Raw genomic sequence first — 12,831 nt, forward strand, 5'->3', positions numbered from 1 at the left:
AACATTAACAGGTACCTTCGACAAAGAAAGTCTTTGCGCTTTGTTGCAAATGGAGATCTTATCAGTGCATAACCTCTGACAAAGTATTTCCCACAGGCTGTAAAATAAGCCATAAACTGCATCCTGAAGCATTTCTAGATTGGCGCCTTAAAGCTACCAAGGCTTTAAGTCCCAATTATTTATTTGTAGTGTCAGTAACCACAACAAAGAGTCGGAGTAAATCATTTTTTCAGGATACAGAACATTTTGTAAATCAGTACCAGCCATTGCCAGGCTAAAACGGAAGGAAAATTCTAGTACTAGTACAAGATTAGTACATGTTTACATAAAGTAGTACAATGAACCATGACAGAACAAAGAGGCTGGTTACAACTTCGATGTATTTAACCTTACAAATGGTGTTCTGCTCCTGTGGTGATAAAAAAAATAAGATTTATTACATACTATATACAAATTATTATTTATCTGACACAATGATTTCTATTTAAAAAAAAAAAAATCTCATATTTTATTTTTTAGTTAGACTTGTGCATGTTTTCACATTTCAACATTCACTGTCAGCAAAAGAAGTCATTAATAGGTGATTTTTCAAGCTGGAGCATAAATCCAGTGAATCCGGTAACGGCAGTTCACATTCTTGTCCATGATCAGCGTTGCCACGGTCGAGCTGCCACACCTAAATGCAAAGTCCATACTCTGTCTGAAGATCCCCAACCACCTCAAATGTTTTTCCTGAGTTTCCTCCATAAATAAATTTAAAATGGGTTAAGACCAACTTGAGGGTCTTTAACAGATGTGACTGTTTTTACTTTGCCCTCCATCTTTGACTGCACATTTAGCACGGCCACATGCCTCGAGCATCACGGCAAGTCCAGCTGGATCGGTTTGGCTCCTCGATGACGAGTCTGTAGGGGATGCAAGGTGCCAGAGTTCACCTGATAGGCAGACTGGGAGGTCAGCTTAAGATCCATTGCTGAAAGAGATCAGCAGCATTACAGGAGTCCATCTGAATCTGCCCTCCTTTCAGCTGTAAACATTTCCCACTGCTGGGATTCTTCAGAAGATGGTCCTGGGGAGTAAAATAAGAGAGAATCAATAATGAGGCTCAAATTAATTTAATAACATGCTGTACAACACTTATATATATTCCGCATAGAACAGTGTAGAGAATAGTTTAATGTTGCAAATATCCTTATTATCCCAAGAGTTTGATGAGAAGATTTCTGCTGTCTGGTATGAATAAGGCTACAGTCAGTATCATAGCTAGTTAGCTTTACACTAAAAACAGCTAGCCAAAAAATAAAATCACCTCGTCATCACCTCTAAAGCTCACTATTTAACACACTATATTGTGGGGTTTTTTTGTGTGGTTTTCTAGTAGTTTATTAGCTGTAATATTTCTTTGCTGGATGCAATATGTTTCTGGACAGCCCACTGATTGTCCAACAACTTCACAGTAACATTCAGCACTGGAAAGTTTTTCCTTTTTTCAAGGCATTATGCAAAGCACGGCTACTTAGCTGATATATCTAGTGTTATCTATCCAGGAAGCAATTAAATGTATTTGAATAAATGTGAAACTTTTTCTGTAAATCAAGCCCTGGTGCTCCTCACCTCTGTAAACACCCACTCCTGTTGTGGCGACACACTGGTGCCCTTCCCCTTCAGTTGGCAAAGCTCAATCTTCACCGGCTCTGATGGGGCCGAGGCCTGAAGACACAGCTGCTTTCCAATGTTATGGCGCAACTCCTTATGAGATGTATACTCAAAGTACTAGAAGACACAGTAATACATTTAGAACCCAACTGCCCATGAGGAAATCAAATAATTTCATATTTAATTCCACATTACTGAGTCAGAGTTGCCACACCTGGTTGCCGCCCATGTTGTGACACTGGTACATGATCATAGGTTTACCACCCTGGTTGCTCTCTCCCACATCCAGGCAGGTATTAGAACCAGAGTTTCTAATCTGTTGCAAACATTGACACACAATAACAGTAAGATACAGCCACAGTTATGTAACACATGCTGTGTGTACACTGCTATCCACAAACTTCACTCACTGCTCCATATTTGTCTGGGGTTAAGTCTGGAATGAAGATCTCTGGGTAGATGGTGTTTAGGTACCAGGTGAAGTTCTTGCACTGAAGCCGCTCTCTCAGTTTCAGGCGATCAGAGATGTCTCCGTACCTATGCTATAGCAGTGAAGGGGCAAAACTTAGGATAACACTATCACATCAACCTGTTGCAGCAGGAAGTATGAATTCAAGTCATAAAAGCACCAGAGGAAGAGTGATAAACGGCAGTGTATCAGTTTAACATGAAAAAACCGACCTCGCTGGCCATTACAGCAGCATTCTTGTTGCGGCGATAGTAGACCTTCTTATAGTCGTCCATCCAGACTTCAGCGAGGCGAACCTGGTTGCGAGTGATGACCTCTGTGCCTTTGGGGAAAGTGTGGGGGCTCTTAGTGCGAAAGACGTGGCCGACCACAGAACAAGGGAGGATCTCTAGCTGACCTCCACACTGCCACACCTGTGGATCACATACGTTTCAGGTAGGAATTAAGAACTCGGTCTCCAAACTGATAATCACAAGGAGACAAATTATGCAATATGTGGAAATGTGAAAGCAAAAGAAAGCTGACCCTGAATGACATCTCGACATTCTCACCGCCCCAGATCTCCATCTTGTCATCGTACGTTCCAATGTGCTCGAAGTACTCCTTTGAGATTGAGAAGAGGCCTCCAGCAAAAGTAGGTGTTCTGAAATGATCACAGGCAGCCACAAAAGCTTTAGAGACTTGAATGATTCAGGATGTTCCAAGTGAAACCAACTCGATCCTTCTTACTTTACAGGGTAGGTCTCATCCTTACGCAGCTTCTTTGCATCCTCTGGGATTGGCTCCCAGCCGAAAGTCAGGCTCCAGTCAAAGTTGCCTCGGTTGAAAGCGTGGCTGGTGGCCATGGGTTTATGGAACTGGAAGGAGTTGAGGTCAATGGTGACGATTTCTGGACTAACCACTGCTTTCGGCTCCTCTACAATGCGGACCAACAGGGGCTCGAGCCAACCATGGAAACACTCACCTGAAAAAGGAAGATATAACTTGATCTTTCCTTCTTACTTCCAACAACCAGTGTCAAGAGTTATAATGGATCATAGTTTATGAATATACTAACATTACATCTAGCAGATGTACTAGTTCAACGTGAATGATGGATGGTTGGATTTTAAGACTGTATTTAGCAAAATAATCCTGATTATCGTCATGCAGCCAAAAGGAAAAACTAGAAATACAACTTTTGTTCAACTTTTTACTCCTAATCCTGACAGTGTTATGAGCCAGTGAGCTACACTCGGCTGCGTACAATGGCTTCTGTGACTTGTATGTTGTTGCGTGTGTGTGTGTGTGTCTCCTCACAGTGTGCATCGAGGAAGGTGAGCACTTCACCCTGAGCTTTACTGGCACCCAGCAGCCTGGCAGTGATGAGGCCCTTCCTCTCCAGCTGCCTCACGACATGGACGATCTTCAGCTGCCGCACATACTCTTCGAGGCGGCTCTTCAAGTGCTCTGCGGAGATAAAACAACATTTTCATCATGTAAATCGTGTCTGGGGTAAAAAAAAAAAACTGTCAAAGTGAAAGCATACCCTCAATATACTTTATTATCAGTGTGGTCAGAGGTGTAACAGATTTCAAATTTAGAACCAAAAGTAGTCAGTGATGCAGTCAGACTGGTATTTCATAAAGCACCTCAGTGCCACAGGGACAAAAAAAGTAAACATTCATGATGTTCATATCTTTGAGAGCAATGCCAGAAGAAATGGCAATGAAGTGGAAACACTGCTGGTAAAAATGGGTCACACTTCCCCTTTAAGAACTTTTATGACCACAAGGAACACCCCATAATTCTTATAAGTTTCAGTCTGAGTGAATCAACCAACCACACGCCATGAACGCTATGACAGAAAGCTGCTGCTCTGCTAGTCAAAGCACAAGTTTAGATACAGTAGGAAATGTGTAAATACAGCTGAGGGTAACAGTACGTTCAGTTATGAGAAGAAAACTGACAGGATATTTAAAGCTCAGTTAATAGGCCACTGAGCATTATTAACAAACAGCAGATGCTGAAGCCTATGATAAGCAGTGTGTGAGACCATCTATCATCACTCCAAATCATTTTTACTTGCTTTACTCAAGGTCAACATCAGATATTATAGTGTGTGTATTTAACAGCTTTCAAGACAAACTTATGATCATTAGATTTTTTTTCTGTTCAAAAAGTGTCAAAACATTTTAATTGCATCTGCACTGATCAGCATTTTAATGCCACTGTTTACTTATTCCTGACTGAAATGATGCAACACTTAAGATATAATAATTTGTATTGCTTGAGGAACTGTAGTAACCCTGATCTGCATTTTAAATTACATTAGATTCATCCTTCCAGTGACTCAGTACAATATGTACCAGCTCATGCAGTTTGGTATCTAAACAGAGTGTGTAAACTGTAGCGAAGGTGTCTATGAACAGAACAAACAACACACCAGTGAAGTGTTAATAGCAGTAAAAGGGGCTTATAAAGATAACCCGATGCTGCTGCACAATAACGTATGCCGTTTTCCATAAGAGAGCAATTATCTCGTTGCATGTTAAGTCATAGCATTTACCATGGAGAGTGAAACACTTTCCTGTAAAAACATCCTGCAAAGCTGCACTCAAAGACTTACAAACAGGCCTCCTTCACCACAACTGCTCTGTCACATCTGCTAACTCTCACTGAGGAGGAGGTTCTCGTGCAGGATTCTCCATCACTCATGTAATTTACTGTAGTCAGCCTTGTGCACATATCCTTGGTAAAACACACAGGGTCATTCTCATTCATGACACTGCAGACAGTTACAGTCTACATGCACATCACTCTCTGGAGCTATTTGTAAAACCCCACCTGCTTGCTATTGTTTGACCAAGCTGCTAAAATCCCAAGCGAAGACCATTTCTAGGCTGTCTTATCAAAGCTGATGCAGTGACTGGAATGCTGCCCTAAAAACTCTGAAGGTCAGTTAAATTAATAAATTACTTATAACTTGGGCCTTCCTAGATTCTCAATATTCATTTTCCCCCTGAAAAAACACGAGCTTTCAGTTTTTTTTTCAATGTAGTTAAAAGTGTCTGTTCTTATAGTAAGTGCCAGCCTTCATTATTGCTGCTGTGTACTATTCCTCTGCTGAAGCACACCATTTGGAATTTCCCTCCCTACTCTGCTTGTCTTTTACATTTTTATTTTGGATTCATTTTACTGTCACATCAACAGGTTAGCAGAACAACTGAGCTTATCCGTTTGCTCCTCACTCACTGCCTGATTGAGAGACAAAACAAAACTTTCTCTTATTGCCACACGCCTCTAAAGTAAACTCTGTTGTAGTTTCCTGTCAACAAGTCCTCCAGGTATGTTTTTTCATTGGTGCATGTGTATGTTATATCATACCTGCTGTACTGGCATCATCTACCAAGATGATCTCTTTCAGCAGGATAGCAGGAGATGTGTGCAGGACGCTGTGCACCGTCCTGAGGAGTGTGGACCAAGCCTCGTTGTGGAAGACTATAATGACACTGGTTGTAGGCAGAGGAGGACAGCGACGAAACTTCCTTTCCACGCACCTGGGCGAAGCGAGTGCCATCAAAATACACAGAGAGACAAAGAGGTGAGTGAGACAGAAGGCGTATCTGATGAAACAAAAGTCACAGAAGATCCTGTGGCGCCACGCATAATGGGCCATTGTGTGCAGGTATTCAAGATCTGCTAACAAACATTTAACTAGCTCAATGCGCGGCTCTCATTAACAATCGGCTCATTTTCAAAGCCACTGGTAAACACTGAATAGGGAAACATCTCAGGTGCTATCAGAGTGTAAAAGCTATCAAGGTGGACAAATATTTACAATGAATGAAAGCATTTACAACACAGACAATGTTTCAGACTCAATTATCAGGATACTCAACGCTGTGCAAACTATACTCAGGTTCAGTGGTAACAATCATATCAGGCTTTTGAACCAAATTATTTTTCAGAAAAACAGCATGTAAATAATTAACTTCATAGCGCATGACCCCAGCTGAGGAGCATGGTTTTGTCTGACCTGTGCACATGTCAGCATACTTGTTGGTAAAACAGTGATCAGTTCACACCAAGAGAGATAATTCTAACAACATGCTCTTACTCCGGAGGCCTCGTGTCATCCCCAAGACTTCGGCTGAGTGAGATCCGGTCACTGGCGAACTGGTTGAAACAATGCCGTGTCATGCCCTCCTCCTTCTCCTTCTCCTCCTCTGGGCTCATGTGGTCTTTCTGAAAGGGCTTCCCATCAGCTCCAGGGGCTTGGGGGTCCTGAGGAGGTCTCTCCAGGTGAGGTTTGAGCTGAGCCTGATTGTAAAATCCAGCAGGGCAGTTTGCGTCCTCTGTGGGCTGTTCCTGTACCGGTGGCGGCTCCGGGGCTCCGATCTGGAAGCCGATGTTGTGGACAGCGTCCCGGACCATGACCATCATCTGGTCCTTCTTGTTCACCAGCTCCTGCAGCCAGGGGTCTCCACCAGATGAGGTGCCAACGTCCCTCTGGAGAACCACCAGGGCCATTAAGAAGATAGTCCCCCCAAGGAGCACCAGTTTCAGCGGGGACATACGCCGGCGTGGAAACAGACGCATGTTTCCGAGTGGGTGTTACGCATAAAGGCTGTTAAACAGAAAGAAAGAAAGATTACAATAGAATAAAAGCTGGCTTCCTGTTGACTGGCCTGAGGGTTTCAAGCTTACTTCAAAAAATTCTTTACTCAAAACACGCTCCTCTATAACCCTTACCTGTGATCACTTGCTATTATTGCAGTAAAAAGAGAATACGAGCGAGAGCAAAATCCCATAAACCGGTTTGTGCGTCTCCTAAAGTGTCATAGCAGCTGGTAAATTAGCCAAGCTCGCTCCTCCCTCTCCGTCTTTTCAGGAAAGAGCCCCAGAGGGCGGGTGGAGTGAACAAACACACCACACCTTTCAGTAAACACCTGAATTCACCTGCTCCGGACACAGTCCTCCAGGACCCACGTGGCAGCAGGTGAGTTGCGACGCTGCCGGCTCAACCTGTAGCTCCAATGCCAGCTGATAAGTGACGCACAACGCGGTGCTTAGACACCTGCACTCAAAGACACATCACCTTTACTGATAAGCCGTCATCTGCTACAGGAAGTAGAGGTTGCTACGTGGAACGCAGACAACTCACCCGGACCTGGCACAATGGGAGGCTGTATTTCCTGCTTTGTGAAACAGGATATCGCTGCAATGTAGGACATCTGTGTGTCCTTAGGTGATCACTGTAAAGAGACTCACTCTTACTTGGTCATAATTAATTTACCTTATTCTCAAGCCAGCCGACTTCATAAGTGATTCAAGAGGACACTCTTTTGGTGTTCCAGAAAGAGCAAACAACCACAGGCCACTGTGTGTTGTCTCTAATGGGAAACCACAGTCATGAGTAAGGAGGAGGAGGAAAAAACATTGAATCACACAATATTAGGGAAGCAACTACTGATTATTTTCATTGTGGATTTATCCCTCGGTTATTTTCTTGATTTACTGTGTAACTGTTTGGTTCAAAAAATGTCAGAAAATGGGGAAAATTTTCGATCACCGTTTCCCAAACCCAAAATATTAGTGCGATAGTAGTAAATAAATCAGAAAATATTAGAATTTAAGAATCTGGTATCAGAGAATTTAGCCTTTTTTAAAATACTATACCTTTAAATCAATTATAGAAATAGTTGGCTATTAATTCAATAGCAGACTACTAATTGATTAATCAACCAATTAGTGCACATCATTGCTAAAACAAAGTCAATATGTGAGTCTGTGCTTTTGAATTTACTGTCAAAATACCCATATGTGCCATTATGATAACTGGATTTTATCAGGGATGCAGATATCAGGATTAATATGCAGATTAACATCTAAAGCTTGGAATAGCAAACAGCACCAGTAGAACCAGTAAGATGAGGAGCATATTAAAATGCCAAGGAGGCCTTCAGTTGAACACATTACAGTAAAATGAAAGAGGAAGAGCCGCAAACATCCTGCTTTCACTTAGTCTCCGTGAGGCCATTCACAACTTTAAACACCACACGTGGAAACAATGTACTACCTTGGTAGAAATCACGAATTAAGATGGCGAAGATAATCTGACAATAAGCGTCACAAATGACACCAAGGTGGACAGGAACATAATAGTTTAGGATCGGTACCTCTCAAAACATGCCGCCACTTACCGTAAACTGAGACGCAGTTGTCGCCCTCCTTCACCTGCCTCGGTACCGGACTCGGTATTTATGTGTCGGTGTGTGACGCCGACAAATGTTTCGGGCTCTTCATGGAAGTTGTCAAACTGGAGCAGAGAGCGCTGCGGACTGTTGTGCTTTCAGAGCGAACATGTGTCATTAGTTGGAATAATTAGTGTGAGCGAGTCCCCTGCTGGCCGCGCGCCTCCCCAGCTCAACTCCGCGCGCGTCTTTGTTTGTTTTTTTTTTTTTTTTTTAATTGTAAACAGAGCACGCGCTCCTGTACTGACAGTTTCACGCACGTGCCAGAACGCAACATAAATGTGACACACACACACACACACACACACACACACACACACACACACACACACACACACACACACACACACACAAAATGACAAAAACTGTAAAATAAATCATCAAAAGCAAACACCGTGACCAATAACACATAAAATGTTATTGGAAATGTATATTTTCAGTTAATTCTTATATTTGCTATTTACCGGACTGCATTATATTGAGAGAAGAGCAGCCCAGAGGATCACCATAACCAATTTTTCAGACCCACAGTCCTGAACGAAAGTTTGCACACATTTTTTAATACCATGTCATGGGAGTCTTGAGTTTCCAATTACTGAATCATGAGAGTCACTGAAACCCATGAGTCTTTGTCACAAGAAACAGTCATTCATGTAGGTTCTTTTGTGGATTTATTATAAGGTCTTCTGGAAATAAAAAAAAAAATCTCATAGGTCAAAAATATACATACAGTGATTAAACTGCACATTCCATTTGACGCCAATTGCCCTGTCTCTATTGTTTTTACTGTTTTTAATGTGTATTGCCTATATATAGAAATGTTTGTTTGTACGGTGTCCTTGAGCGCCAAGAAAGGCACCATCAAATAAAATGTATTATTATTGTTATTATTATTATTATTATTATTATTATTATTATTATTATTATTATTATTATTATTATTACTATTATTATTATTATTGAATTATCAGTTTTGCTGATGTACAAAGCTGTGTTAATCAAAAGTGTTAAGAACTTCAACTTCTTGTGAATGACTGTGATTGGCTACAGTTGTTGACTCCTCTGAGCCAATTTAAATAGGGCCTGTTTGATACTTATTAAACTCAGCCACAAGAAGCCAGGAAAGGCACACAGACTAAATTTAAAGCAACTTTAGAGATCAGAATAATCCAAGGAAGCCTTTCCTCTAAAAGCGGCACCTTAAAGCTCGACCGTTGCTGATCACATGGACAAAGAAAAGGCCCTCTGAAGGAAAGTTCCATGGATAGATTAACCAAAAAAAAAAAAAAAAGGAGTTATTTGGAGATAACGATCAGATATATGTTTGGAGGAGAGAAGGTGAGGCCCTTAAACCTAAGAACATCAAACCTACCGGAAGCATGGTGGTGGCAGTATCATGGTCTTTGGCTTCCAGTGGAACTAGTGTTTTACACAAAGTAAATAGAACAATGAAAAATGAGCATTATCTCTACATTGTTCAGGAATGGCAGGAAGGTCTTGGACACAGTTGGGTGTTCCAACTAGACAATGACCCCCAAAAACAAATCAGAAGTGGTAAAGAAATGGCTAAATCAGGCTACAATTAGTGTTTTAGACTAGTCTCCCCAAAGCCCTGATTTAAGCTTAATCAAGAACTTGTTGGCTATGAGGAAGAGACAAGTTTGTGTCAGGAAGCCAACAAATTTAGTTCAACGGCACCAATTCTGTCAAGAGGAGTGATCAAAGATATAACCAGAAGCTTGTGGACGGCTACCAAAATCACCTAGTTGAGGTGAGAAAAAAAGGCTAAGGAGATGCTAAACCAAATATAAGCATTACCGTATCTATATTTTTGACATTTTTCCAGAAGACCTTTAATACATCTATGTGACAAAGATGCATGGGTTTCAACGATTCCATCATAGAAAATTCAGAGTTGCATGAGTCATTGGAAACTAAAGACTGCTATGATATGACAAGTTTGTGTTAACTTTTGTTCACAACTAAAATAACAACTCTATGTATGTGTATGAAAACATTATAGGGGTTGGAAAAGTCCACTTAAAGGAAGAACAGTAGTGTTGGGTTGCATCAGACTATGCAAGATGTACCTGTAGAAGTGGCCATTGATTGTACTTTATGTGTCCCTGTATCATGAATCTATTGTAGTAGCATTAGTGTTTTTCATCAGGGATTAGGAGGAATTTATGTCGCTTAATTAATGTTCAACATAGAGTGTTGTAAGTGAACATTACCGCTACCTCAACAGAAATTCATTATTCATATGCAAGCAATTAAATACTCTCTCCCGTATCGTCCTCTTGAAACTGTAGACTGATTTATGCAGAAAAGGAGATGGAAGCATCTCTCAGGTTACTGTCATGGGGAGGAATCTTGATTGCGTGGTGCTGATTGACATGAGAGCTAAATTAAAGCTAACAGACAGAACACCACTAAGCAGGCTAAAACTACATTGTCAAGTAAATGGTGGACTCATTTTGCTTCGTTCAAGAAAAAACTGTATGGATCAACAAAAATGGCAAACAAAACAAATGCAATAAATGCAAAAAAAAAAAAAACAGTCATTTTTTGATTTCTTATCCAAGGGGAATTTAATCAAATCAATCATTGCACTAGTTGCTAAACTGCCACTTTTTTTTTTTTTAAAAGGAAAATGGAACAGTGTTTAGTTGCCCTCTCATTTTAAGGACAGAGAAGGACCAGCGAAAGTGAGGAGCTTTTTTTGTAGCCTATTAAGGCAGCATTTTTGGACTCCAACAAAAAAGTGAGCATATATTACCACAGAGTGTAAAGCTTCAGGAAACAACAATTCAGCTCCTTCACTTCCAAAGGCAACATAAAGACTATTATTGTTCAGTAGTCTCATTGTGGACAGAAAAACTCATTACATACATTCATATGATTACTGTTTCAAACTAATTTTGGGGGGTTACAAACCTCCATGTGCCAAATACAAAACAGGGTTGAATACTGTAGTGTAGAGTTGTGAATATTGGTCCGTGAAGTACGCAGCTTTTAGCACTGCATCATCTCAAGGCAATACAGACATGAGCAGACTGAGAATTTCTGCACACACCTAATCGTGAAGCTGTCAGGTAACCAGTTTACTTTGACATGTTGTAACACAATCCAAAAAAAACCACACATTTCATAAGCTTTTGCTTATTTCAGTTGGAATGAAATCAGTCAGAATCACAGTCCAGTAAAAGGCGCAGTAGACATATTTCTCTTCAAATGATCATTTTGACACACACACAAAAAAAAAATAGATCGGGAATGGACACACAACTCTGATGAATAATATAAAACATGCCTTGCAGCAACCAGTTTGGCAAGAAAGCATTATCATACAGTATCGTAAAAACCTCACAGTGAAAAGTTACAGTATGCCCCTTTATAGGTAAAGATCAGCATTCAGTTACATGTGCTCACACCCATACATTCAGTACAAACACACACACACACATACACACTTGTATAAAAGGTTTCACAACAGTTCAACAATCTCTTCGGTTCTGCATTACTAATGCAACTGCCCTTCCTTCATTTCATACTTCTCATTTTTTGGCTCGAACCAAAAATACATTGCAGGGAGCGAGTGTTCAGTCGTACATCTGAGTAAAACTACAAACAGCCTCGTGTCCAGACTGCAGATAATCACAGACTGGAAGAAACAAAGAAGGCCCTGATAAGAAACACAGAAGTCCAAGCAAAAGTTGTTGTGTTGTTTATTTGTGTATGTGTTCATATGTGTGCATGTGCGTTTCCTTCATTAGTAAGTCCACAACAAAAAAAGATAAGTGTTCATCCCTGTCAGTGACAGTGACGTTACCGTGGCCTTTTTCTCTCAAAAGATGAATAAATTACTTAAGGTTACTGTACTTTTGAGCAGAATCATTAGTGTGTGTTTCATATCAAACATTTGTTCTTTGGTTATTTGTCATCCTTCATGTTGTCCTTGCATATTTTCTGTAACGAAACGTAGTTTTTGCTTTTCACGAAAAATAAATAATGACTCCACATGAAATACTTGTACTATTGCTCATAAACACAAGCAATGCCGCTTCCGTCCTAAGGCAACTGGGCTTCATTATCTCTGGGGCAGCTTGGGGAGGTGGGGCAGCCTTCAAACATGACCGACGGCCGACACGTGTGCATCTGAGTTCGTGACGTGAACATACAGACTGGTCTCCGTCGGCCGTCTCCTGTCCCCGGTGTGTTTGCACCAAGCTGTTGGTGCTCATCGCCTCATCGAGCTGACCGCTCAGTCTCTCTGCAGCATCTGCCTCATCAGCGCAGGGGGAGTCAGTCTGCGGTCGGCCGGTCCGTCGCTAACTGCCCGGGGGGCCGCTGGTGAGGAAGTAAGTGGTCATCTCGCCCTTTCCCTTCACCTTGACAAGACCTCGACAGTCCAGCTGGTATCCATTGTTGGCCAGCACGTGGTACAAGTCCGTGGTCACCTAAGAGAGG

The 12,831-nt window shown here is 41.4% G+C and overlaps 2 protein-coding genes across 5 annotated transcripts in view; both read right to left on the minus strand.

The window, feature by feature from the left end:
* Positions 1-128: 128 nt before the first annotated feature.
* Positions 129-8,482, minus strand: galnt6 (UDP-N-acetyl-alpha-D-galactosamine:polypeptide N-acetylgalactosaminyltransferase 6 (GalNAc-T6)). Of its 4 annotated transcripts, none has more exons than XM_035953733.2 (13): positions 8,311-8,482; positions 7,272-7,362; positions 7,067-7,184; positions 6,225-6,734; positions 5,492-5,664; positions 3,425-3,574; positions 2,855-3,089; positions 2,651-2,768; positions 2,338-2,538; positions 2,067-2,198; positions 1,871-1,972; positions 1,615-1,773; positions 129-1,069 (listed from the first exon to the last, which is right to left on the minus strand). In XM_035953733.2, exons 4-13 carry the CDS (start codon positions 6,704-6,706, stop codon positions 956-958), a joined length of 1,866 nt encoding a protein of 621 aa, XP_035809626.1. In that variant the 5' UTR covers positions 6,707-6,734; positions 7,067-7,184; positions 7,272-7,362; positions 8,311-8,482; the 3' UTR covers positions 129-955. The 4 variants fall into 4 exon arrangements, with proteins under 4 accessions (XP_035809626.1, XP_054869122.1, XP_023138010.1 ...); XM_055013147.1 differs by having other exon boundaries at positions 7,057-7,184; XM_023282242.3 differs by lacking the exons at positions 7,067-7,184; positions 7,272-7,362 and having other exon boundaries at positions 8,311-8,481.
* Positions 8,483-11,010: 2,528 nt separating this feature from the next.
* Positions 11,011-12,831, minus strand: part of LOC111576524 (adenylate cyclase type 6-like) — a 37,506-nt gene continuing 35,685 nt past the window's right edge. Inside the window, exon 24 of the mRNA XM_023282241.3 lies at positions 11,011-12,821. Within this exon, the coding sequence (XP_023138009.2) occupies positions 12,693-12,821 (129 nt within the window). The 3' untranslated portion in view covers positions 11,011-12,692. The remainder of the gene's footprint in view (positions 12,822-12,831) is intronic.

The sequence above is a fragment of the Amphiprion ocellaris genome, chromosome 8, assembly GCF_022539595.1.
Source record: "Amphiprion ocellaris isolate individual 3 ecotype Okinawa chromosome 8, ASM2253959v1, whole genome shotgun sequence".
Lineage (NCBI taxonomy): Eukaryota > Metazoa > Chordata > Actinopteri > Pomacentridae > Amphiprion > Amphiprion ocellaris.